At 35.8% G+C, this 26,560-nt stretch overlaps 1 protein-coding gene across 1 annotated transcript in view; it reads left to right on the forward strand.

Annotated features, from left to right (window-relative positions):
* ERCC6 (ERCC excision repair 6, chromatin remodeling factor) overlaps window positions 1-25,332 on the forward strand; it is a 46,198-nt gene extending 20,866 nt beyond the window's left edge. Inside the window, exons 8-22 of the mRNA XM_042818457.1 lie at window positions 1,532-1,690; window positions 3,905-4,040; window positions 11,278-11,448; window positions 11,893-12,069; window positions 13,413-13,529; window positions 14,919-15,014; window positions 15,898-16,116; window positions 16,838-16,948; window positions 17,358-17,477; window positions 18,473-18,567; window positions 20,312-20,457; window positions 20,544-21,260; window positions 21,804-22,005; window positions 22,337-22,415; window positions 23,014-25,332. Coding sequence (XP_042674391.1) covers window positions 1,532-1,690; window positions 3,905-4,040; window positions 11,278-11,448; window positions 11,893-12,069; window positions 13,413-13,529; window positions 14,919-15,014; window positions 15,898-16,116; window positions 16,838-16,948; window positions 17,358-17,477; window positions 18,473-18,567; window positions 20,312-20,457; window positions 20,544-21,260; window positions 21,804-22,005; window positions 22,337-22,415; window positions 23,014-23,442 — 2,974 coding nt within the window. The 3' untranslated portion in view covers window positions 23,443-25,332. The remainder of the gene's footprint in view (window positions 1-1,531; window positions 1,691-3,904; window positions 4,041-11,277; window positions 11,449-11,892; window positions 12,070-13,412; window positions 13,530-14,918; window positions 15,015-15,897; window positions 16,117-16,837; window positions 16,949-17,357; window positions 17,478-18,472; window positions 18,568-20,311; window positions 20,458-20,543; window positions 21,261-21,803; window positions 22,006-22,336; window positions 22,416-23,013) is intronic.
* Window positions 25,333-26,560: the final 1,228 nt, after the last annotated feature.

Raw genomic sequence — 26,560 nt, forward strand, 5'->3', positions numbered from 1 at the left:
ATATACTTCTGTCTGCTTTGAGGAATACTCAGCAACATTTGCTTAGTTAGTACTACTGGTGCTGCCTTGGACTACAAAACTGTGGTAAACAAGACTGACTTAAAAGCATCTGCACTTAACCTGAGAAAATTCTGTGTAAGGAGGAAACCATGTCTTCATTTACTTAGAGCTACTCCTGGAAACTATTTTGTAGTTGTTTAATTTGGATTCCTGTGTTTTTGAGGTCAATTCATTGCTAACAAAAAGGCTTTTTACAGACTTCTTGGTATACTGCATTTGAGATACCAGCAGAGAGTATGATGTCTGAACCATTAGATGTGTCCTTTTCTATAACTACTCAGGCTGTTTGATTGTTTCCTTTCAGTGTTAATCTAAATCCATACAGATCACAACAAAAATTGATTTTTGATAGGACTTCGCAGACACAAGTATCGTTGGTTGTCAGTAGTCCTAAACATTCTTCTCTGTGAGAAATACAATCTTGAAGTGTGCATTTGAGAATACCACTGAATGAACAATCCCAATTTAAAAAAAAAAAAAAGCCTGTTTTGTTCTTTGCTGTGCTTGGCACACCAGCAATGTGTGCCACCAAGAGAATAGTACCAGTAGCCTTGATCTTCTATGTCACAAGACACAGAAATGCTGAAAAATGTCTTTTTTCTGAATTATTGAAATATGTTGGTGTTTCACTTTTTTCTTGTTTTCAATTTAAATTCTCTTTTCCAAAAAGTTTTATTCCTGATGCTGTTATTTCATAGCATTGTAAAAAAAAAAAAAAAAAAAAAAAAGTGTTTTAAAATGGTCCAGCAGCCCATACCCACCTTTTTAGCTTGCTGTTGTAGATGTTGTTTTCTGATCAACTTCTTTTAATTGGGATATATTTTACGTTGTTGCTTATGCAATTTCCAGTGAGTGACTGGGAATAGAAGCTAAACTGATGTTCTCACATAACAACGCTCTGCTGCATCTCATCCACTGGAATCATTTCTATTGTTTTGCCTTCCAACGCGGTTTCCCTTGTTGTCTTTTTTCTTCATTGAAAGAGATTAAATTTTACTAAATGAATTTGTGTGAAAAGAAAGCATATTGTGACAGATGTGATCAGTTTTCAGAGTGGAATGTAAAGTCTGCACCACTTAAAAGTCAAACTTTTCCTTCACCTTAAGGTATATCTTCCAATAATGTAATCGATTAGACCCTGCATGTCTTCTGACAATATATGGCTTTGTTAGAGTAGCTTTCCAAGTTATTTTTAACACTTGAAATATACATGAAATAAAATACCCTCTAATTACCATGACTATCAGTTTAATTAGAAATGTTTTAGTATTGCATAAAAAATGAAAGTCGCATGTAATGTTTGAGTGTATCAAAAATGTATGACCTAGTAAATAGAGCACTCATGTAAAACACACATCCAGCATGTTACTGTAACTGGTGTAAGAACCCTGCCAAATGATTAATTCATGAGTACTTTCTGTTACGATCTTTATTATCAAACGTTTGCCATCTTCTTTTTCCTTGTTTTTAGGTACCAGCAGACAGGTGTTAGGTGGCTCTGGGAATTGCACTGCCAGCAGGCAGGAGGGATTCTGGGAGATGAGATGGGATTGGGCAAGACCATCCAGATAATTGCCTTCTTGGCAGGTCTGAGCTACAGCAAGATCAGGACTCGTGGTTCAAATTACAGGCAAGTGCTCCTCTGCAGACTGTCAGTCTGTGGAGCTCAATTAATATTTCATCAGATGTATTGCTGGTGGAGGAGGGTCCTGTGAATTATTAATGACATTTCAATTACAATATTCCTTTAATTCTTTTAGTGGGGGACATCAAAGGAAAAATTTTACGAGACAATGGAGCTGTAGGGCAGGAAAAATTAAACATGTAACACTTTTAATGAATTCCAGGCATTGATGCTTCATTTTGCAGATGAGCCACACTAGATATTTTGGGTCAATACAGTGTCTAAGGTTAGCTTCCACAAATGGATTGTTTACAAACTCAATTACATTAATATCAATAGTTTACACAATATGGAATTTTAAATTAGATGTAATACCTTTAGTTCCATTTATTAAATTTTACATTAAAATATTTGTTCTGGCAAGACACCAGGTGAATGCTTTACAGGAAGTCACAAGTTGATTTGTGATGGAAGTTAAAGTTCCTGATCAGCAGGGAATTACCTATGCCAAAAAAAAGTAGTACTAATAAAAACTGTAACTTACACAGAGGAATTTCCATCTTTGTTACTGTTTAAAAGTGTATTAGAGTAAGTGGCTGTTCTTGCAAGAGCTTTCATGCTCTTTCTTCATTACTGAGCAATACTTTGAAATTCTGTCGTTATAGGTGAAATTACTGGAAAGGTACTTGTTGGTGTTCTTGGATTTACAAATGCATGCATGAATGATACTTGAGTTTTCTAGTTCTGGTGGCCTATTTATCTGATGTAAATTACGATATGCAATTAAGCAAACATTGCAGCAGTATACTGAACAAAAAAAAAACTTTATAGTGATCCATTTAAATTATGTACAGCATGTACATGACTTGTAAAATAGTGCATTAAAAAGAAAACATGGAAGACTTATATTCTTCAGTTGATTCCTGATGTAGCCTTTGTATAAAAAACTGCTATGCTGTACTGCATCACTCAAGCCAATTGATTTACTTGGTATGACTGCTTCTTCTGTGGCTGCTTCTCTACAGATTACTTTGAGCTGGTATGTTTGCTGGTATGTGTTTGCCCTTGCTGGAGGACGACTGAGTTCATAGAAATGTTTCAGGATATTCAGGACAGTTCTCTTAGCATTGCTACTTAGTTTCAGCTTAAGATCTAAGATGCTTCTGTGAAACTACAAAGAAACTTTGAAGATGCCAAAATATAAACTCAAGTTGCAACATTCTTTCTGTATATACCATCATGTATTCTGGTTTTTGGTTTTGGTTTGAGTTTTGTTGTTGTTGTTTGGTTGGATGTTTTTTGTTTTTGTTTTTGCTTTGGTTTCTGGTGCATTTTTTTTTTTTTTTAATAAATCCTCCACAATAGTTATTGCATGGGAAAAAATAAGCTTTATTTTTTTGGTGAAATTTCTTACTTGTCTGTGTGTTTTAAGGCAAAGAGTCAAAGCATCTTGATCTGTGCACAGTCAAGTATTTTCTGCAGGAAAAATGAGGAATACACTAACTCTGGCTGGCTAGCTTCTACTTGGAAGCCATGTTTTTAGTAAGCAGAAGACCTCATGGTCGGTCTGGTTGAGAAGCAGGCATTGTTAAGAGTGGGCATAGTTGTGTTGTCAACCTGAGTGACTTTCAGCTCACCTCTTATTGCCTTGATGTATAGAGGGAGCTCGTGTACTGCAGTGCCAGATTCATACAGCAGCCTTTCCCGTAGTGTTTATCAGCTCTCTTTCTGTTAAATGGATATAACTGTGTGTTCCTTACTGTGCAGAAGTGTGAAGGTTGTTGTGTTTGGAAGTGCTTGAGAATGAAAACAATAAGGCTATTCTTGAACATTCAAAATATGCAGCTTTATTTTTTGCGACATTTTCTGAAGAAATATTTTTCAAAATAAGTTAGTAGAAATTTCATTTTGTAAACTGATCTGATTCCGGAATTTACAGAGGGGAAAGATCTGTTGTTATATAAGTTGTGATAGAAGAAGCAAATGAGCTTTCACGCCAATGGTCTGTTCGTAAATGTGTATGCTTTGAGTAACCCATCTCTAGCCTGTATTTGCATTGAAACTTGATGAAGAGCTTGTGGGTTCATGAGTTTGTTGCCTTTTCTTCTAAGTACATTATTTTTGTAGCTTTTCTGTGTACCAGGTTATTTTAATAAGACACACAATATAAAGTATTTATTTTATGTTAAAGATTTTGGTTTGGTTTTGTTTCTTGGTTAGGTACCAGGGACTGGGTCCAACAGTGATTGTTTGTCCGGCTACTGTGATGCATCAGTGGGTAAAAGAATTCCACACATGGTGGCCTCCATTTAGGGTTGCCATTCTCCATGAAACTGGTTCTTACACCAACAAAAAGGTAAAACTTGATATTCATTTTGTAATTCCAGAAACCTGTCTGTTTTCTGCGTCAGCAAAAAAAAAAAAAGAAGTGTCCTGTGTTCCATGTCCCTGAATGTTTCTATGTAAGCTTGTACTCTCTGATTCTTTAAAAAGGTCACTAAGTTCACTGTCTTGTATAGATTTGTTAGGTAACCAGACAAAAAGAATAACTGGAAGTACACTTATATTATGGAATAGAACTGCCTAAGCAAAGTAAACATTGTAACAGGCTTCTCCTTCAGAATGCTTTGCTTGTACTGAAGTCAATAGTAACCTGGCTAAACTGCTTTCAAACCAGACTGCATGTACTTTGGGCTTGCTATGGAGCCCCTGCAATGTTAGACATGACACAGCTTATTATGGAATTAAAGTGCATCTTGGTTTTAATGTTAGCGTGTCATTTTTTCTTCAAGTCTAACCATTTAGAGTAGCCAACACAGTGTAATATCTAACCTACTTTTACAGTGGTGCTCATGTAATTGTAACTAACTTATGTGATTTGTTCTGAGAAGATTTGAAGCCTTTCTGCTGAAGTTGGGCATATCTGAGGTTTAATCGCTAGGAGTGCTTCTCTGTAAGAATGGAAAAGACATTAATTTCTCTTCATTTGGCCAATATGTCAGTTCATATCACCTGGTTTCTCTTAATGATGATGATACTTTATTGGTTTTCTTCAAGCAGAGTCTTTTCTGTCTTTTGATTTTATTGGCCAATGTTTTAATATGCATGTTTTTATTCCATTTCTTCAGGTGAAATCTCAGACAAACCAGACTTGTCCATCCCTGATATCTTGATTGAACAAAAAAGGGAAAAGTTTTATTTTTGTTTTCTCCTGACTGATTTTGGGTACTAAAAGGATTTGCAGGATTCAGCAAAGCATTTTTAAATTTCTCTTTAAATATTTATTGAATTTCTTGTAATAACATTAAAATGATATGGTGCTTAATTGCACTTGATTAAACTTATTGTGAGGTAATCAATGCCATTTTACAGTACATGGCAAAAAAGAAACAGTACACTCTAATGTGCTAATAGCTTCCTGTTGTTCAATTAACTTGGTATGTCTTCAATCCCTAAAAATCTATTGCTCTCAGTAACATGTTTGTATGTCTTCCTAAATTAAATCGTGTGTATTTATTTTGGGGTATTTGTTAATTAATGAACTTGACAAACTGGATCAAATTTTTTCCATCTGCGAGCACAGTCAGGATTTCAGGATTTTACTTCCCCTTGTTGTCTCACAAATGCTTTGTCAAGAACTTAAAGAATCTTGATGCACCTTAGGCAGGTTCAGTACTCTAATTTTGTCCTTCATCTTTTGATAGCTGCAACAAAATGCCTTAAAAAGTGTCGCTGCTAATGTCATCGTTATCTCATGCACATTTATTCCTTGTTACCTCCTTAAAAAGACCAAGCTTGTGACTTGAATAAATTAAAAAATATAAAAAAAAAAAAAAAAAAAAAAAAAGAGAATCATAGAATCATCTAGGTTGGAAAAGACCTTCAGGATCTTCGAGTCCAACCATCACTACTGAGTCCCATCAGTAAATCATTCCCTTAGTACCACATTTCTTAAATACTTCTGAAGTTGTACTTCTCTAGGCAGCCTGTAGCAACGCTTAACTACCCCCTCCATGAAGAAGTTCTTCCTAATATTCAATCTAAACCTCTCCTGGTACAACTTGGGACTCATTCCTCATGTTCTGTCACTTGCCACCTTAGAGATGAAATTGACACCCTCATCATTGCGAATACTTTCCCATCCTAGTTGTCTTTATACCTGGAAAAAGAGAGTTTGCTGCTAATGTTTCATCAGAAATCTCACTTGCACACTGAAAATTAGATCACACACAGTGCAGGTCAGATGATTTACTCCCACCTGCAATTTCTTTTCAGTGTGCATTCTTTCCATGAATACATTGGTGCTGATCTAATCTTGTGATAATTCTGTCTTCTGATTACCTGTGGCTTTACAGGAGACTGCTTTGCACGTGTCAACTTCTTAGTACTCAGGGACCGTTCAGCCCTTATGCTCTTCCTAACAAATGAAAATTGTGATTAGACTGTGTAGGATCACAAATGTTATAGTTAATATTAATTTTTGTGGCCAAATGCGAAGACAGTGCACATGTGTGGTCTCAATAATGCACAGACATGCTTGGAATTAAACTGACAGTTCTAGGATTGGCCTATTGTTCTGATAGTGAACTGTGATTGATTATCAAGTGTATGAAATTTGTGCTGGACAGTTAGGTGACAATTAGATTGCAAGCAGACAGGATCATGGAACTGAAAGTTGCTCTCTATTTTTGGAGTAAGAAAGGTTACTACAGCCTCTGGGCTAACAAAAGGATGGTGGAAGAAGGCTGTTGTCCTCTGAATTAAGTGGACATCAGACAGTGAATATCTTCATGGATTTTGTGAAGTGCTTTACCTTGTAGCAATAGGGCATTGGGTTGCTTATGATTAAATATAGTATTGCAACTTATTCTGTGCAGGTCTGTGGAAGATGAACAAATGATTTCAAAAAAATGAAGATATATTGATCTTAAAGTTAATGAATGAGAATTACGGAGAAAAAGAGTTTAGTAATGACAGGTGTACCATAAGGCAGTGCAGTATTTTGTGGCTGAAAGAGCTAACAGCTGTCATCAGCTTTTGGCTATCCTCAAGGGATAGCAAACTGGTAACTGGTACTTTAGATTATGGAAGGTAGACGCAACAAGAAGTTGGATAGGTTTCCAAGACTTCAGATCTAGTCTGAGGCCATCTGGACGAAATGTAACACTTGATTTTATTCCCTCTCCATTTGTGATAACAGAAGATCGTTTGGTTCTTCTGTGATGATTAATGTGAGTAAATTGGGTGTCGTGGGAAGAATCAGGTTGAAATAGTAGTCCTTCTCCATAAAGTCAGTTTTCAGTTTGAGTGTGGTACAGCAATTGTAGCTGTGTCCTTTGGTGCTGTTTTATGCTATTAACCTCCTGCAGTAGTTTACACTCAAACCTGTTATGGCATAAACTGACTTGAAAATACCAAGAGCTCTGACACCCCTAATAATGAGAGAAAATAAAATAGTATATCCAGTATAGCATATCAAAAATATTTATTTATAGTTAAGAAAAGGGGACATGGGGAAAAAAAGCCTTCTGTACAGAGAACTTGGGGGGTTTTTGTTGTTTTTTTGTTTTGTTTTGTTTTGTTTTTTCCAAAACCTGATGATATATGAGCACTTGTATAAAAGCATACAGTCTGACAGAAAGGATGTACTTCAGTTATCTTGATTTAACATCGCAAATGTGAGAGGAGGCTGTTCTTGAGATTAAGGCTGAATTTTTAATTTGTCAGTGTTTAGCACAAATATCACTGATGTTATTTCTTGGTAATGTGATCCAGTCTGTTAAGCCTTACCTACATACTCATTTATTCTAGTCAGATGTTTGGGAAGATGTAGCCCTCAAAAGCAATCATCCCTTCATGTTGCTTGCACCTGTGGAACCATGTACTTGAAGATGACTTTGCATACTGTTGATTTTTGTCTTCTACCTTCACTCTAGATTACAAAGATTAAAGTTCTTGGCATAACTGATTATAAAGCCTTAATTTTTGCTGTAGACTCTGTTTCTGTGCTAGGGATTCAACTCAGATAAACTTTATATCATGCCACAACAAATAACATTCCTCTTAAATATGTAGTAAGTGCTCTAGCTCATTTTATTGCAACATTTACATTATTAAACATTGTAATGTGTTCTGTTGAAGCCTCTTCATGGTGCCATTTAGATTGTTTGGTTGGGGGTAGGGAAATATTAGAGGTTTTATAGGCTGAATTTATGGATCTCTGGGCTTAATGGTTGGTTATGAGATAGTGAAAAGACTGCTGAACAGTGCACTTTTGATTGATAAGTGATATAGTTGTCCAAGTGACTAGGTATTGTCTTGGTGAGTTCATGTGTGCCTTAAAGGTATGACAAAGTTTAGAGAATTTCGTATCTATCACTGGTCTTATTCTTTGAGTCTGGTGCTACATACATATTTCTATTTAAAAATATTAACATTATAATACATAATAATATGGAAGAGTTTATGTTCTCTTAAGTATTTTTAAAAAAGACTACTTTAACAGCTAAAAAGATAAATCTGATTTCTGTATCTGCATCATTCAAAACAATTGTGGTTTTGTAGCTTCAGAAACCAACTTGTAGCTACTGAAAGGTCATCAGCAGGTTGAAAAAGCTTTCTTCAAAGTTTGTCCATAGAATACATCACTGAAACATTTTAGCCTTAAGCAATGGTATTTGCTGAAAATCTTCTAGTCTTTGTACAGAACATGCATCCCAGAGAAGATGAGTCAATGATCAACACAATCAGTGGCCTCACCATCTTAGGTGGAAATACTGTCCTTGAATTGTAAAAGCCTGAAATGCTATGCTGAACAAAACTATTATACCAGCCTCATTCCATGTATTTCATTGTTTTTGTATTCATTAGCATGTTTTTAAGTACCAGACTTCAGAATTTCAAAGCTAGTGCACAACTGTCTTATCTTTTGGCATTAGCAGGATTTGTCTCTGAGCTGAATTCAGTCTTGTAAATTCTTTTTTCAGTTTAACAGATTATGAGCTGAAGTATTTCACTGAAATGCATTCCCAAGAAAATAAATATAAAAATAATGCCAACATGTCTGAGTCTAACCAAACAGGAACTGTGAATTAAAGAATACGTGATAAAATAGCATAAATTCTGAAGTGCCACAGCTTAAAAATGGCATGTTCACTGTTAAATCCATTACCATGTTTTAAAAGGTTCTAAATTATTCCAAGGCAACCTCCTAGAAAGTCCTCAACACAGGAATACAACAGTTAATAGGTGTTGTAGTATAAGCTGTTAAAATTGTGGTGTTGTATTTCTTCGTTGTCAGCAGAAATCCTTGTTTATTAAAAATTTAGCTTGAAGGAAACTTTAATTAATTACAGGTTCAGTAAATCCTGACTAGGATTCTGCTGTGGTGTGTTTACAGTCAATGGCCTTCATGTGCCTGTGTTTCACTTCTGTTCTCCGTGCTACCTGACAGCGTGATTTATGGCTGTTGCTTTCTGCTAGTCCACTGCTTGCCCTCTAGGAGGGATTGGTCTCTTGAGCCTCCATAATAACAGCAGCACTTTCACAAAACATCTTTTAATGACAACAGCGTAGCATTCCGTAAGTCAGGCTAATTGCAGACATACCCTATTAATTGCAAAAACTAGGAGAGGTTACATATTTTACAAGCTTTTAATTTGAAATCGCCCGAGATGATTTGTCTTAAGTGTTTGGATAGAGATGTGTGCGATATTCTGTGATAGGCCACTGCTGAGGCTGTAGGACACCGCTGCAGACTGTGGGCAGTGCACCAGGTAGAATTTAGCTTTGGATGTTCCCACCTGCCTAGAATTCCCACTATATATGAAATATATGTTGTTATAAAGATTGCGTATTTTCTTGACAGTAGTGATGTCAACAGTATTTAATGCTGCAGTTGTCTAAAGAGGTGATAATCAGAAAGTAGGAATTCTTGAACAGTTAATTGCAGAAGAGGTATTTTTTTAATCTGAGCAAGTTATATCTCTGAGCAAGAAGTTATTGTAGGAAATTTTACAAGACCGTGGAAACACCAGAATCCATGAAGACTTTTTCCTTATTAAGGCACTTCAAAAAATGTTCTTGATGTTTTGGAATTTGTAAATATTTTAGGAATCATATTATTTTCCTCTTTTGTCTTCACTTTAACTAAATGGTGGTTCTATCTTAAATATATATATATATTTAAATTACATTCACTGTTTGTTTAATACAGAATTGCCTAAAGTTCTTCATGTTCTGTTCTTACCCATCTGCTAATATGGCATACATGAAATCAATGGTGAAATTTCCTTTCACTTTCCCACTGCAGGCTCAGCATCAGGGATGAATATGTGCGGCTCTTGGAAAAGTACCAAGTAGCTGCTTAGTGTGCCCTAATACTGAATTCCTATGTAAAAAGGCATGAAGGTCATGAAGCTCTTAATACAGAATGAGCTTCAGTTTCCACAGAATTTGAGTTAACTTGGACATCCTCTACCTGAAGATAGGGATTACTTCTGCATGGAACTTGACTATGGAGAGTAATTTAATACAAAAGTTTAGAATTGATGGTTACCATGTATATGTCTTTCACATGGGCTGGATTGATGGCTTTTTTCAGTATTTGTGGCAGCAACTAAAGACCAAGTCCTACTTTCCTACTTGTTGTATAAGCACAATATGGCAGAGAAAAGATAATAGTCAGGAGACTCCCCTGAGGGGATGGAAAAAAAAAAAAAAATTGGTTTTGTTTTCTCTTTCCTATGTGAGCTTCAAGAAACTAATTTATGTCCAGATACACAAAGATATTTAAGCACCTAACTCCAGTTGGTTTCTGTAGCAGCTAAGCACCTTGATGGATTTATCTAAATCCATGCAAATAAATAAATAACATTCTGTGTTCTTTTCCTTCCTGTATAGTGAAATCACTTTTCAACTAGATTTATACATGAAGGATAAATGCAGGAAAAATGAGATTCTTGAGTACTGTGGTTTCTGTGAACATATTCAATGAAGTTGATAAAGACAGGTCCTGCCCTAGATAATTTACAGCTAAAAAGGCTAGTGAAAAACGGGGGAAAGAGTATAGGTTACTAGAGAAGTATGCAATTTGGTGGCTAATAAAAAAAAATAAATCAAAAATACCTGAAAAGCCTATTAATGAGAAAGTTATAACAAAATTAAGGATTTAGCAAATATTTTGATGTTGTTCTCACTTTTCACTTTTTTATTTTCTTCTAAAGTTCTGTTATATCTTGGATGCAGTACACAGAGGTAGGTTTGTAAAGTGCATACAGAAGAATTCAAAGAATCGAATTACTTGGGTGAAATTTCATGTTTGAGTTACAGGTATTGCCTTTGGAAAAAAAAAAAAAAACCTGGATCCTTCTTATCAGGCTTCAAGTCCAGTTCTGTTCTATCACAGTTCCCATGTACTTCAATTTTTTTATAGTTAAGTCACGTCATCGAAGACTTTTCTACGCTGATTTTGTTTGCAAAGAAAATCGTTCTGCTCTCTCAGAACTTTTTGTGTGTACCTTTTGCATGTACTTCAGCAAGTCTGAGTTTTCAGTCTCATTGTGTTACTGACGCCTTCCCCTTTTGGTTTTTAGGTGAAACTGATTCGAGAAATTGCTTCATGCCATGGAATTTTAATTACGTCTTATTCATACATTCGACTGATGCAAGATAACATCCACAGCTATGACTGGCATTATGTGATTTTGGATGAGGGTCACAAAATCCGAAATCCGAATGCTGCAGTCACACTTGCATGCAAGCAGGTATTTTATCAAAAACAAATGGAAGATTATTTTTTGAGGGGTGGGAGTTGCCTTCCAAAATCTAATAGCCTGTATTGTACCAACAACCATTAATAAGGAGTAAAAGCATAAATAGCTGCAGTGTGTATTTGACTGTTTAATTTAGTTAATATTTTAAATGAGTCTGCATCAGTATTTATAGGGGTAAGACAGAGAAAATCATCAAACGTTGAATTGTGGAGGAATTTACTATTAGGCACAACTGTCAGTTTTTGGTGTTTATTTTCTGCTAAGAGTTTACAGGTGATATCTCACAGAATGTTGGCTCTTTCAGGAGTGTGAGGCCATGTATTATTTTAAAATGAGAGTTCATCGGTGGTGAAATTGCAAATCCTCTGAGACAGGGATCGTGTTACTCTATGAGCAATGACAATGGCTTAATTTTGTTTCTCTTTTTATTAATAGTTCCGCACACCCCATCGCATTATCTTGTCTGGTTCCCCTATGCAAAATAACTTGAAGGAGCTCTGGTCGCTCTTTGACTTTGTATTCCCAGGGAAACTGGGAACACTACCTGTGTTCATGGAGCAATTTTCTGTTCCGATAACCATGGGAGGATACTCCAATGCCTCTCCTGTGCAGGTAAATGCATTGAAAATTTCACTAGAAATTGTTCTGTTGTTTCAAGACTTGATATATTTTTTTTAAGTGTACTTCTTGCTGTGCATTCTAGGCACAAACAATAGTCACACATCTATGTTTTACTTCTCTGTATGTGGAAAAAAATTCGGTTCAACAAAATGAGACCATTTTTTCTATATAGGGATAAAAAATAAATACAAATGTTTCTTGTCAAGAAAGTTGGAATCATTATAAGTATTGTCTGAAATGAAGTAGAGATGTGCAAGTGTGGGGAAAAGACAAATCTTAGATTTTAATGTATTTAAATAGAACTTTCCCATTTGATTTCAAGCCTCAGCAAATTATTTCACATGCTTTGAAGGAATGCTTCAGTCAAAACTGAAAGCTGTTTTCATTTTACAAAACTGAAATAGGTTTCAGAAATCCTGAGAGTATATAAACTATTTAATTTGAAAGCAGAAATCATTTGGAATGTTATTTTCTGGGTAAGTACTCTTATTAATACTTATAGTTATGGTTCTCTGACATCTTAAGCACATTTCAAATTAGCTAATAGTTAAACTGTTCAGTAATCTGTAAACTAGAAGTTTCAAATTTAAATATTTGCTTTTAAATATTATTCAAAATATTTTGCACATACACACTTCTAAAGTTTTATATTCTTTTCAAGCTAAGTACTTCTCTTGTCCAAAGCTTAGTAATTTACTTAATTGGATAGCCAATTTGGTTTTTTTACACATCAATAATTTATTCTTCATTTTTCTTAAAGCAAAATAAAGGTATTTTTAGCCATTACGTACAGTTAATACCCATCTCACACATCCATTACCCATTATGGAACCATATGTTCCATTTGAGGCTGGAGTGACCTTTAGTTTCTGTGATCATGGGGATTTTCTTGTACCGATTTTTTTTTTTTTTTTAATAGTCTCAAGTGGACACTAATCTTCACTTATTGTCTAGTAACCACTGTTGCTTCAGGCCTCTTTTTCTTTTTTCTTGATCTTCAGTATGTGTGTTAGCAGTTATTCATGCAGATTTTGGTTCTATGCAAGTTTAAATTCAGATTGTTTTTGGAAAGAAATCTCACTTATGATCTCTGAAATTCTACTGAGTTAGTCAAGATAAATCAGTGGTATCTCAGGAAAGTTATTTATGTGGTGTTTATTGCAGCTAATGTGAATTTTATTGCAGTTCATGTTGTGTTAAGTTGGTAACTGTAGCATCACATCAATCATAAACCATCTCACAAATGAGGAGTTTCCTGTTACTAGCTTTTTTTTTATGTGTTGCTAGAATATTAAGAATCAAAATGCAATTTTTTACTTTTCTTCCTTTTTCAGGTAAAAACTGCATACAAATGTGCATGTGTGCTACGGGACACCATAAACCCTTACCTGCTGCGAAGAATGAAGGCTGATGTTAAAATGAGCCTTTCACTTCCTGATAAAAATGAACAGGTTTGCTTGTTACTATTGAATCTGTGCCCTCTTCCTTTCCAAAGTTCAGCCTTTTTGTACTGATAGCAGTTGAAAGGCTATTTTAACTATGGATGAGACAGAGAGCTTTTAGGTTGCTTATTCTTGTCCTCTGTTTTCTGAGCATTAAATGGTCTTAATTTTACAGAGTCTGAACATGTACACTCTTATCTAAAAACAAAGGCTGTTTGAAGTGTGATCAGGCTTGTTTACTACAGTCCTCATAGGTCACAGGTGCACCACAAGTGTTTTAGAATAGTGCATCTCTTGGACATTCAGCACTGTTTCCTGCTGTAATAGGGTTAACTTGCGCTGCAAGCATTAGAGAAATGTATAACCACGGTTCCTCATGTTGCAAGTTAGCTGGACCTGTAAATTGTAGTAAGTTGCCAAAGCTCTAGCCTTTTGCTCTAGAACTTACTGTTTACACTACAAAGAGATGGGATGTTTTTTAGGAAATGTTTTGACTCAAAGCTGAGGAGGTTGTAAGGATTATTTAAATAAATGAAATTCCTGCAAATGCTTATTACAATTAGATTCTTCTGCCTGCCAGGTTTCAGAGCACTGGGCTTTCTTTTTCTAACTCTTTCCCTTTCTGTCTCCTCCCTCTAAAAGGGAAGCAGTCATGCCAGTAATTCTTTGTAAGACATAAGAAATTAATAGAGCAGATTCAGTTTCTGCTGTGCAGTCCAATGGCCTTTTTAAATCAAATTTTAATTTCTATTTACTTAAGAACCTGGGCTGCTTACTCTAAATAATGAAATCATAAGTAGGTTAAACAAATTTTGTTTTTATTATTATCAGTTGGGGCACTATGCAAGTTTGACTTCCATCATAATGTTGAGAGCCTTTCAGGTTGTGAGGAAATGATTTTATTCCATTTTAGCTCATGAAATCATCTGAAGAATCATTAGCCTTATAGTGTGAGCATATAATGACAGTACAAGTTGTGTGTTCCAACATGTTGTTTTCCCATGAGGTACTGACAATTTACAACTTGTAAGAAACAAAGCAAACACATGGTGGAAAGCGTTCCTTATAAAGTACTTTTGAGAAAATGCTAATACAGCATGGTTAGCTCAGTAAAGCTACAAAATGGCAGCACTTCCAAAACTAAAGCAATATGAGAAGAAAAGATAAAAACTGTGTAAGGGCACAGAAAAATGATGAAACTCATCTCAACGTTCATGTTCATTCTCTGAAAGTTCTCACTAAGTTTAATTTAAAAGGTGCTGTACAGAAATTGTTATAATTGAGTATGTCAGACATGTCTGTGAAGCATCGTTGTAGCAAATTCCCTATTGGAAAACTTAAAAACTTGCAAAGTCTGGTGTTTACAAGTTGAGCTGTTTGCTTATTTTGTTTTGGTAGGTCCTCTTTTGTCGTTTGACAGATGAGCAGCGTCGAGTCTATCAAAATTTCATCGACTCTAAGGAAGTCTACCAGATTCTCAATGGAGACATGCAGGTTGGCATTAATTAAGGTTGACAGGAAGAGCTTGATGGATAAAGTCACCGATTGATGTTCACTTTCTTCTCCCTGGGTTCTAAGCAAAAGGGGAAATGCATTCAATCTCAGTTCTGCTTTTGTGGATGTCTGCTTTTCTTTTCTTTTTTTTCCCTCCTGTGGAGTGTAGAATTTGGGTCCCTATGTAATGGCATGACGGGACTAAAATATGAAAAACTAGACCATAAATAATGTGTTGGCTCATCTGATTTTCAGTTATGGAAGATGGAGGGATTACTTTCTTTCAAACCAGTTTTTTGTGTGCCAGTTATATCAAATGAATTCGTGTCAGTTGTATTAAATGAATAACTGAACAGAACTTTTCTAGCATGATATCAAAAGTGGTCACTTTCAGCACTGTGTGTTTACTTAAGTATGTTGACTCTGTTCTTTGTTGCCATGTAGTCCAAAGGGTTTGCCTGCTATCCTCGAAGTCTGAAACTGCTTGCTAACACAGGGAAACAGAGGGGAGATAGGACGGATGCAATAATTTAATTGAACAAACTTGATGGATTTTTTTTTTTTTTTAATAACAAAAGCTTGACCGTGAACAACAGCTAGGGGCTGCTTCTGCTAATGTGGAAATTTTCACAGAATTCACTTAACTTTGTCATCAGAAAAGACACAGTAATATATTTTCATTGACCTTCTCCTATACTGATTTTTCCCAAAATGTTACATGAAACGAAAGTATTGGCATCCACTAGTTCTTCTAAAGAGCAAGCCACTATTAAAAGCACTCATCTTGTTTATGATTAGGTTAATCCATTGTTATTTCTCATTCACAACACATGTAGATGTAAGTAGTTGTCAAGCAATAAAAAAGATATTTTCTGTTGTTTAGGTTTTCTCAGGACTAGTAGCTTTGAGGAAGATTTGCAACCACCCTGACCTCTTCTCTGGTGGTCCCAAGATTTTGAAGTGCTTACCAGATGCTGACATGGAGGAAGCAGATCAGTTTGGATATTGGAAACGTTCTGGAAAAATGATAGTGGTAGAGTCCTTGCTGAAAATATGGCACAAGCAAGGTCACAGAGTGTTGTTTTTCACTCAGTCAAGGCAGGTAAGATGAGCTCTTTGCTTTTTGTTTTCTTATTAGTAAAACTAAAAAGTGTGATTGTCCTAACAAGACTTGTAATTTAAAACAGTTATTTTTGGTGGCCTTCTTATAAAATTAACATGTTACTGGAGGAAAAAAAAACAAAGTCTAATGTCGTAATAATTGAAGACCAGTTTCATAGCTCATAAGCTTTATTGGAAGGACAGTGTTGTGGCAACTGTTGCTCAAGTTGAATATACTGAGTCGAAGCTTGTATTAGTTGTAACCATGCAGTACTGGCCTGAAATAGTGGTGATGTATCTATTGCCCCTTCTGCATAATTTCAGGATCAAACTGGTGGTCAGTTAACACCTAATCCTAAGAATTGTGTGCTTTGGGCCGGTAGCAAAGTCATTGACCTTCATTCATTTTCTCTATATGTTCATTATTTTGTCTTTATGTAGATTCCCTGGAATGCTGAACCTCTTGGTTAAATTGGCTTGAGATCACAGGACATGGTTTCCTATGCCAAGCACAAACATTCCAGTCTTCCATTCAGCAATGAAATAACTACTCTTTAGTTTACTCCAATTACCATAAGTTGATGAATTTTCTGCTAACTTAAGATTCACAAATTGTTTGTTTGACTGGCATTACATTTAGTACCAGAAATTCTCACAACTCCATCTGATGCCTGTTTAATCTTCACATCTGGGTTTCATTGTTTTTTTTTCCATCACAACAGATGTTGCAGATCCTTGAAGTCTTTGTTCGAGACAGAAACTATTCCTACCTCAGGATGGATGGCACTACAACCATAGCATCCAGACAACCCCTTATAACAAGATACAATGAGGTGAGATGTTTGATCCCATATGCTAATGCCTATCATAAAGTGTGGTGCCCGAGCTTAGTTTGAATTACTGGTTTTCATTTTTTATCTGTTTTTAAATACTTTGCATTTTGGAAGTTCAGTCAAATCAAACCACTTTCTTAGTGTGAAAGGGAATATGTCATCATTGTTTAAATAAAAATTTTCTGCTAAGAAAAAAAAATGTTGAAAAGGAAAAGTAAGTTTATTGGGCAACAATAAAGGAAATTTAGATCAAACTACTTGTATTTGTCAAAAGCGATATTAGCTAAACAAGGAAATTTAGCTCTCTTTGGATCTTTGCAAATAATAATTACAAAAGAATGCAAGACATAACAAAATTATCTTGTACTTGGGTAAATCTTCTTTTAGTAAGTTCTGTTCTGTGTTACAGGACAAATCCATATTTATTTTTCTTCTGACAACTCGTGTTGGTGGTATTGGAGTTAACTTGACTGGTGCTGACAGGGTTATTATTTATGATCCTGATTGGAATCCCAGTACAGACACACAGGTGAGTTTGTTCATTGCATTCTGTTCAACAGCTACAGTGAAGTAAAACTGAAGATAGAATGAGATCTGTTTCCTCAGTCTTAAAGCACTGTGTTATTCTTTCTAAGTTGTTGTTATCAGCAGTGGTCAATTAGGGGACAGTTCCATATTATGATTGCTCTTTTGGAAAAGCTATTGTCAGTGGTTCCCACCACATCCCCTTTATATTGTTATATCTTACCACTCTTCAATAGTGTGGACTCATATAATCAATGTAGCAAAACAAACAGTTGAAATGGCTTGTTTGTTGGGTTTTTTTCCTAATAAATAAACATAATAGATGTTTTGCAAGGAAGAATGCAGCTGTTCAGCCACTGAATTGACATGACTGTTCATGGTGGCAATGCAGAGTAAGAAAAGGAGAAAAATTATGCTTAAGTTGACTTTCACTGGTCATATGTATCTATGTCTTTAGAGAAGCTGCTTTTAATGATGAGACTCTGGGTTACCAGATCCCTTAACAGTACTTGGGGTGTATGTGTTTGAGAGGAATATGTTATTTCTGATGGAAAGAAATCCTGAGATCTGCAAGTATGAGGACCTAGAAAGGTCTGCTTTGGTGGTTGCTTTGACAGTTTTTTATGAAAGTTTTCAGTTCAGAGAAAAGGAGGAAAACTTTATATTAAAGATGACTTCTGAAATAACTCTTTCAGAACAAGTCTGTTTAAAGTATTTACCTTAGGAATGAGTTCTGATTTTAAGATGTTAGTTTTTTCTTTAGATTTTGCATAGGTTTCTTATTACAATTGGTTTCTTGTTTTCCTACATACATATACTTTCTAAATTGTTTTCCTCTCCTCCTGACTTAATTGTTCTAATGCTGCAGAAATACTACAACAATATAGCTAGTTGAACTTGTTAAATGTCTAAACTAGGTTTGATATGCTGGTATTGATAGCTCCCTGTCAAACATATCTAGAAGTCTAATGTCTGGTAACCAAACCTTTTGTGTTCCAGGCTCGTGAACGTGCTTGGAGAATAGGTCAAAAGAAACAAGTGACTGTGTACAGACTTCTCACTGCAGGTACTATTGAAGAGAAGATATACCACAGGTCAGTCAAAGCGATTCAAATGATCAAAATGATACAGTCCTGTGCTCAAGAGAATTTTTGCAGCAAACCTGAGACTGTCTAACAATAACATACCTGAGTGTGTGCTCACATAGAATGCAACCCCCTGCCTTCACCATGACAGGCATGCGTAGTTCTAGCTCTAAAACCCACATGCTAAATGTACTTCACTTTGTTTTAGCAGCTGTGTCCAGTACACAAAGATTTCACAGTAAGGGAGAGTATAAGCCTTAGCACAGAAAATGGGCTGCTTATTCAGAAGATGAAACTTGATAAGTCTGAGGTGCAAAGTGAAATCAGCAAGCTTTTTTATCCTTAGAATATGTAAAAATAAATGCTACATGAACATATATTTGCTGTGCTTCGAGCCTAGTTTTATTTTATTCCCAAATTGTTCCAAAATTCAAGAATTAAATCCCAAGAACTGCCAGTCATATTCATGCTATTTATTCAAAAATGTAGCTGGAGTCTTAAAGTGCTTGCATTTCTGAATAATGAAATCTTTTTGTTTGCTTTCCCATTCAGCTTTTTCAGTAGTTAGCTTCACTCACGTGAATTCCAAGTGAACAACATGCGTGGGAATCCTCCTGCTAGGTAGCTATTTGGAACAGGAATATCCTCTTTGAAAATGCAGATGAATGAATGGAAAGTTCTAAATAATGAAATACCAGCACTTACTGAGTGGGTTTTTTTTCTCTGCTTTACCACACTGATGCAAAGCATCCGCTGTTGGTTGGCTTGCATCCCTCTGGCATGTATGTGTTTGAACAACAGTGACCACATCAAGGAAGTAGGCTCTAAGGGTCAGGACCTGCCATCAGAAATCTATTTTATTTCACGAACAGTGCAATGGACTTCATGCTTTAAGCAAGTCGCCTTTTCTTCTTGCCTTATGTTTTCCTCTCTGCAAATAATGCAGAAAGCTATGAAGCTGTTAATTCCTTAGAACTCCAGAAGTCTTCTGATGGGTGCACTGCAGTACCTGATGCTGATGTTTGAATGTAGTTTTGACATTTACACATTTTAAAAATACTATTTTTGTTTAATGCCAGCAGAGCCAAAATGATGATGATAATACTTCTTTAGAACTGATTCCCATTTCTATTTGGGTTGTATTTTTAATAATACATTTAATATTTAATAATAATGCTTATGACAATCAAAAATTATGTTGTATGGTAGTGGCATAAAAGTAGATCTACAAATACTAGCAGGCTTTCTTCCTCTCAAATCCTGTTTTCTCTTTTCTCTGATTGCCATCCAGTCCTCACCATTACACTATGAGATACCACGCTGCCTTTGATTCCTTCAAATATTAAAAATGACATTTTAACATGATCTTGTTTTTCATTTAAACAGCTTTCTGATTGCTACATATGTGAGCTTTTCAATTTTATTGGATAAGAAAAAAAATGCCCTAGCTGTGAAGTTATTTATTGCTTAGTTAACAGATGTCTCACAGGACATTTCAGGATGGTGGTTACCTGTTGTGTAATGGGACTGTTGCAAAACAGTAAATCCCCATGCTTAACAATTTAGTTGGTTGTTTGAAAGTTACCAACTCAAGATTGTCTTTTAGAAACTAGCATCATCTTCCCACTGTTTAATCATTCTGCAGGGTAACATTTGTGCTTATACAGTTTTCTGTTTAAGTACTGTAGTCAGTACTTACACATAACTAGATGTTGTTTCCTGCATAAATTACTTTTGGTTTGTTTGGTTTTAGACAAATCTTCAAGCAGTTTTTAACAAACAGAGTGCTGAAAGACCCTAAGCAAAGGCGCTTTTTCAAATCCAATGATCTTTATGAGCTATTCACTCTGAGCAGCCCAGATGTGTCTCAAGGGACAGAAACAAGTGCAATTTTTGCAGGTACGCTTTTTTCCTAATATTTTAATAGGAAAAAAAAAATGTTTGAAGTGTTTGATAAATTGATACTAACCTTATTCATCCCTCAGGTACTGGTTCAGATGTTCAAGTCCCCAAACACCAATTGAAACGGAAACTTGAGAGGCCAGCTGATGATGATGACACTTTGAAAGATGGTCTGCAACTTAAAAAAAGCAACTCACCGAAGTACAGCAAGTCATCTGGTTCCCACTTTACCAGCCACGTGGCAAATTCTTCTAAAGCAATAGAGACCAGCGAGGAAGCTAAAGGAAATTTGGAAACTTTTGATCAAAAGAGCTATGCAAAAGATATTGCACAAACTGCTACAGACATAAATTCACTGAATAAAAGCAAGCAAGAAAGCTTGGAAAGAGCTGATATATCTCTGTCCCAATCATTGCCAGGTGATGTAGAGTCTTCAGAGAATGCCACGGTGACTGAAGAAGAACATGAAATGGCTAATGAAAATGTTGAAAGAGATTTTAGCCTTCTGTGTGGTGCAGCTGGCTCTCAGGAAAAGCAGGTTGATAAAACAGACGATGGGCAATTGGGTAATAATCATTATAAACGTACCTCAAAAACAAAGCACAGAGTGGATATGCTATCACATGACAGCCATAAAGAGAAGTCTAGGAAGAAACATCACAAAGATGCCAAGTTTGAAGGGGAGCGTATTCCTCACTTGGTGAAACAAAAGCGCTACCGGAAGGAGGGCAGTGAAGAGAAGGAGTTGGACCCAAAGAAAAATGACGATTATGTCTTGGAGAAGCTCTTCAAGAAAACAGGTAATTTTTGTTATCTGATTTGTGCGACAGTGACAGGCTATTTAAATAGATGTGTGCAAAGCTTACAAATGAGAAAGAGCAGTTTATCTAGTCTGTTACTGTCTGATGTGTTAAAATGTTCATTGTTGAAATAATTCAGGTAGGACTGTGGTGATTGCCTTCCAGAAACTCCTTTGGATATGAAAGTAGTACAGTGTTTATTTTGGAAATAAATACGTAGCCAACCTTCATTTAGGCAAGAGTTCCACTTCTGTTTGTCCTGTCCATAACAATAGAAATGATCAATTTAACCACATAATTGCTAAGTCTTTTGTAAATAATGACCTCATCTGCACACCAAATGTGGTTTACTGTCAAATTGATTGCTCAGCTGACAGAAGGGGGATCTCTTACTAGAAATGACTGTACTGAAGTGCTGAATGTAATCGATCTGAAAGTGAAAAGAAAAAAAAAAAAAAAAAAAGATTGTGGCATTCATTTAAGATTACCATTTCAATTAACATGTGTCCTCCTTCAACTTTTCTTGTGTGCTCTGTTCGCTAGGGGTACACAGTGTAATGAAGCATGATGCCATTATGGAAGCTTCCAGTGCAGATTATGTGCTGGTAGAAGCAGAAGCAAACAGAGTGGCGCAAGATGCACTAAGAGCCTTAAAAGTCTCTCGACAGCGATGCTTAGGAGCTGCTTCTGGTGTGCCAACATGGACAGGTGTGAGTGGTCTTTCAGGTGCACCATCAGGAGTAAAGTAAGTTCATTTCTCACACTGCTTATTCAAAAATAGAAGAGTTCCTTAGAATGGTGTGGATTATTTCTTTTTGCACCCAGTATGTTTAGTAACGTGTATCACTTTTCTTTTTTTTTTTTTAATGTTTAATAAGACAAAATGATATGTTTTGAAGCTAGAAAGTAGTCCATTCTGAAGTATAAAAAAGCATTAGAGTTTCACAGTACAGGAGAGAGAGGTTGTGTAGAGCACTCTTGAGAATCCTAGAACACAAACCCAGTCATTGGCTTTGGCAAAAGTATCCTAATATTGAGAGAAATTTCTCATGGAATTAATTCTTTTGCATGTTTAGGAGTCGGTTTGGTCAAAAAAGAAACTCTATGCTGCTTTCTTCACATTCCACTTGTGCATCACCTGTGAAAAAGCGCAAGGTAAGAAAGACAAGCTAGTATCTCTCTTTTAATAGCTTATATCTACACACACACACACACACACACACATACACACACACACAAAAAAAAAAAAAAAATATATATATATATTATGTATATGTGTATATATATATTATATATATATAATATAAAAAATAAATTATAAAAATAAATATATATATATTATATAATATAAAAAATATATGTGTATATATATATATATAAAATGAAATGTTCTGACTTATGCAACAGACCTGATTTATACTCATTTATACTCTCTTACCTGTTCTTCATATGATTATGTAGACTTCTGGAATTTTCAGTCACCCAAGAATTCTTCTTTCTTTGATACAGCATCTTATCTAGTCAAATACAGCAAACTGCAGCATGCACCACTTGTCTGTCTCAAAATCAGCAATGCTTTTCTTTCACTTCCTAAGTTCTATAGTATATATTCAAGTTGAGACTAAAAAATACTGCCTCTTTGCTGTGTATTACAAATGTGCTCATATATGTTATTTAAGTCTAAACAACAAGCAGATTTTGTTAAACAGATTCTGTGGATCTCAAAATACATGGTCTGTATGTTCATTTGTAGGATGCAGATACAATGAAGAAGGAAAATGTGAAGAATAGTACCAATGGGCACTTTGATGGAAAATCAGAAACTGGAGAATCATCTAGTGTATTAGATTCTTCATCATTATTAGCTAAGATGAGGGCGAGAAACCACCTTATTTTACCACAAAGGACAGGGAACGAGGGAGATGAGAATCTTCACCAAGCACCAGCTCCAGCCCCAGGTTCAACAGAATACGATGAATTGCTGGTGGATGTGCGGAACTTCATTGCATTCCAGGCCCGTGTGGATGGTGAGGCTAGTACTCAGGAAATACTGCAGGAGTTTGAGTCCAAACTGCCTGCAGCACAGTCTTGTGTCTTTAGAGAACTCCTGCGCAATCTCTGCACCTTTCATAGGAACCCAAATGGTGAAGGTGTCTGGAGGCTGAAGCCAGAATTCCGCTGACCTCTGTCAGGAGAAGGTACCAGTTTGCACTTGGCCAACGCTCTGCTGTCAAAGACTTACTATTTATCTTTTGAAATGAGGAATTTGTGTTTGTGATTTAATAAATGACTTGAGCAGACAGTGATGCAGCACTCACTGCAAGCTTAGTGCTGGCTTCATTTCCAATTTAAGCTATTTGTATGGAAGTGCAACCTACCTCATAGGTGAAGCAATACAAAATATCACCTTTTCTTTAAAAGAAATGATGGGATGAAGAGTATGTGCTGACTTTTTACTGCTGTAAGAGCCATGGATGTTGCCGTGGGCGTTTATTTGATTTCTGTGAAATCCCAAGAACTTTTCTCTGTGTTACTTAAGAGGTTATTGGGCACACAGTGTAGCATCAAAAAAAAAAAAAAAAGATTGTGATCAACATGAGAGATTCACTTGTACTGACAAGAGTATTGAAATCATTAAGAAGCTTTCATTAGTAGTGAGAATTTGCTTTTAATGTTTCTGCTTTCATTGTTGCTAGCATCTAACAAATACAGTGTGACTTACATTGCTACTTAACTTGGAAAATAATCTATTCCCACAGAGGTTTAATCACAAAAATAAGAAGCCTGACAGTTGATGGAAAACTGATAGAACTATGGAAAAATAATTCACCCTTTAACCATTGATTCAGTCATAGTACTATACACCATGGCCAGTTGCTCAGTGCAGTACTTCTTACCAGTGAGATAACAGTAACTGTTGTGTTTGTCACAGGCTGTGGACTGATGATTGAGATCCCATTGGAAATTTGTAAGTCTCACTGATTTCTATATAGAAAATTTTCCAGTTCCATGTTAGCGCATGGTCTTTTACAAGGAAAGATTGTCAGAGGAGGAATGATTTTACTGTATTTTGCTGAATATAATCATGTGTTTACACAGTCCTAGTGTGACCTATAACTTTTGTGTATGCTCCTGTCTATTCTGAAGATAGGTAGATGGAGAAAATCTCAGTCTTCCTGCCAGTCAGATAAATTCTAGTAACTGTTTTCTTCCAAGAAGGGAGAAACTGATTATTTGTAGCAAACCCAAGTGCTATGTTAGAGCTTTGGTGTGCTAAATAAAGAAATATTGGGGGGGAAAATGGATAGGTTGTGAGAGAAAAATGAGAGTCTTGCACATCTTCACAGCAACATTAAGTTACTCTATAACTTGAAGTAGGAACAGTTAGGTGTGCCTAATATCCTCACTGTCTCTAAGGTATTGAAAAAAGGGAAATCTGAGTTCTGTTTTTTTTTTATTTGAAGTACAAACACTGGAAGGTGAATGGTGACGCAAGAATACAAACTGGGTTACAAACTGCTAAAGAAGAGTGATCTTTAAGTACTTCCAATGGCTTTTTCTTCTGTTCTTATTCTGTATTAAAGGATCTGCGGAGATTTGCAAAAAGTGGTGCTTCACTGTTTAAATAACTAATTAGTTAGCTTTTCACAGGCTGGCATTGGAGACAACAGACTGTTGAAGAATCAGGCATCCATGTTGCAATTGCAGAAATGCTTAGAAAATTGTAGGTCTGTTGCTAGGACTTAAAACGGATCAATAGAAGAGTTAATACAATCCTATTGTTCTCTCCAAAGCTATAGAGGATTTCAGTTGGGTTTTGGTGTCATCCACAACATGCATCTCTATCCATGCCCCAGGAGCAATCGAGGAATTCGCATCAGCAAAGCTTAGCACCTTAGCTATGAGTTCTGGTGTCCTGTTTTATGTACTACTTTCAGTCTTAAAGACATTTTTCCTATACCAAGGAATGTTTGGAGCTTCTTACTGATGATCTATTGATGTAAATGGACCTGCATGTGCTTTTATAAATCCTTGGATTTTATGGACTTATTAAAAAAAGTAGAAATAAAAATCTGTTCTGGAAGTCTTCCTAAGCTGGGGGGCGGGGGGAGGATGGAGTGGAGACGCCGTCTTTAGCTTTGTAGTGTAACTGTGACTAAATGATTCCAGTGATCTTTAAGTGCAAGTCTGCTTTTCGTGCAACTTCAAATAATGTGCCCTTGCAGCTAGGTTTTCCCAGTACTAGTGGATGTTTAAAAGGGTGAATGAATATTAGTATAATATTCAATGCGAGTATATTTTAAAGTATTTTGTCTCAAAAAAATGTGAGAGATTAAAGGTCTACAGACTGACTTATAGGTGAAAGTTGTTCTGGGATGGCCAAGACAGTGAAAGAGTTATTTAAGAATAATCCTATTATTATTCTGGAATAGATGCTGTATCTGACTTTGTTTCTTTACCTGTGTAAAATCAATTCACTTCATATCTTTAAAAAAGATACGAAGCAGTTCCTGACTAATGATTTTGCAGTCAGATACATTTACCTTCAGATGGCTTATAGGCATGTAATATTTTCAAAAGCTTTTATTTCACCTTTTCCATTTCCTAAGCATCCAGTGCTGCAGTGAGTGCTTGTTACTTTGTGTGTGATTACAAAAATAACTTCATGTGGAAGGCTTCTATCTTTTAATTTTTCTTACCTCATCAGGAAGGAGAAAAGCAAAGATCAAAATACAGATGTTAATTTTGTAATCAAGTTAAATCTTATTAAAAAGAGCCATTTCAGCATGAAACAATAAGTGCTTAAATAGAAGGAAAAAAATTGTTGTTTCACACTGTAAATATTTGGGAGGCAGCTCTAGCATTGGTTATTAAGGTGCTTTACACCCCTTCCCATCCTTTTCCTGCCTTATATTCTTCCAAGCATTTATTCTCCTTAGTTCATCCTTTTGCTAAACTCTTGAGCATGCTGACTGTACAAAACTTCTCTAGTATAAAAACTAAATTCTGATCTAGAGGCTCTGCTGCAGGTGATAGGTGGTTGATCTTCTGAACCATAATGCCCCACCACAAAAGAAATGTTAGCAATACACTGAATGGACAGATAGGATAGAAACAGGGATTTACAATAAGGCAAAGTATTTTAAAATCCATAAATAAGTGCTCTGGCTCAACCTCTTCTCAGTGGGATACACTGGGAGAACTGAGTCTGCTACAGCTGATAAATATTATCCTGGCAAGTCAAGTGGTACAGAATAGGACTGTTAAATTTGGAAGTCCTGGATTCAGATTATATTCAC

Source organism: Centrocercus urophasianus, unplaced genomic scaffold (assembly GCF_019232065.1).
Source record: "Centrocercus urophasianus isolate 14NV4802_14NV808 unplaced genomic scaffold, USGS_Curo_1.0 seq_17, whole genome shotgun sequence".
Classification (NCBI taxonomy): Eukaryota; Metazoa; Chordata; class Aves; order Galliformes; family Phasianidae; genus Centrocercus; species Centrocercus urophasianus.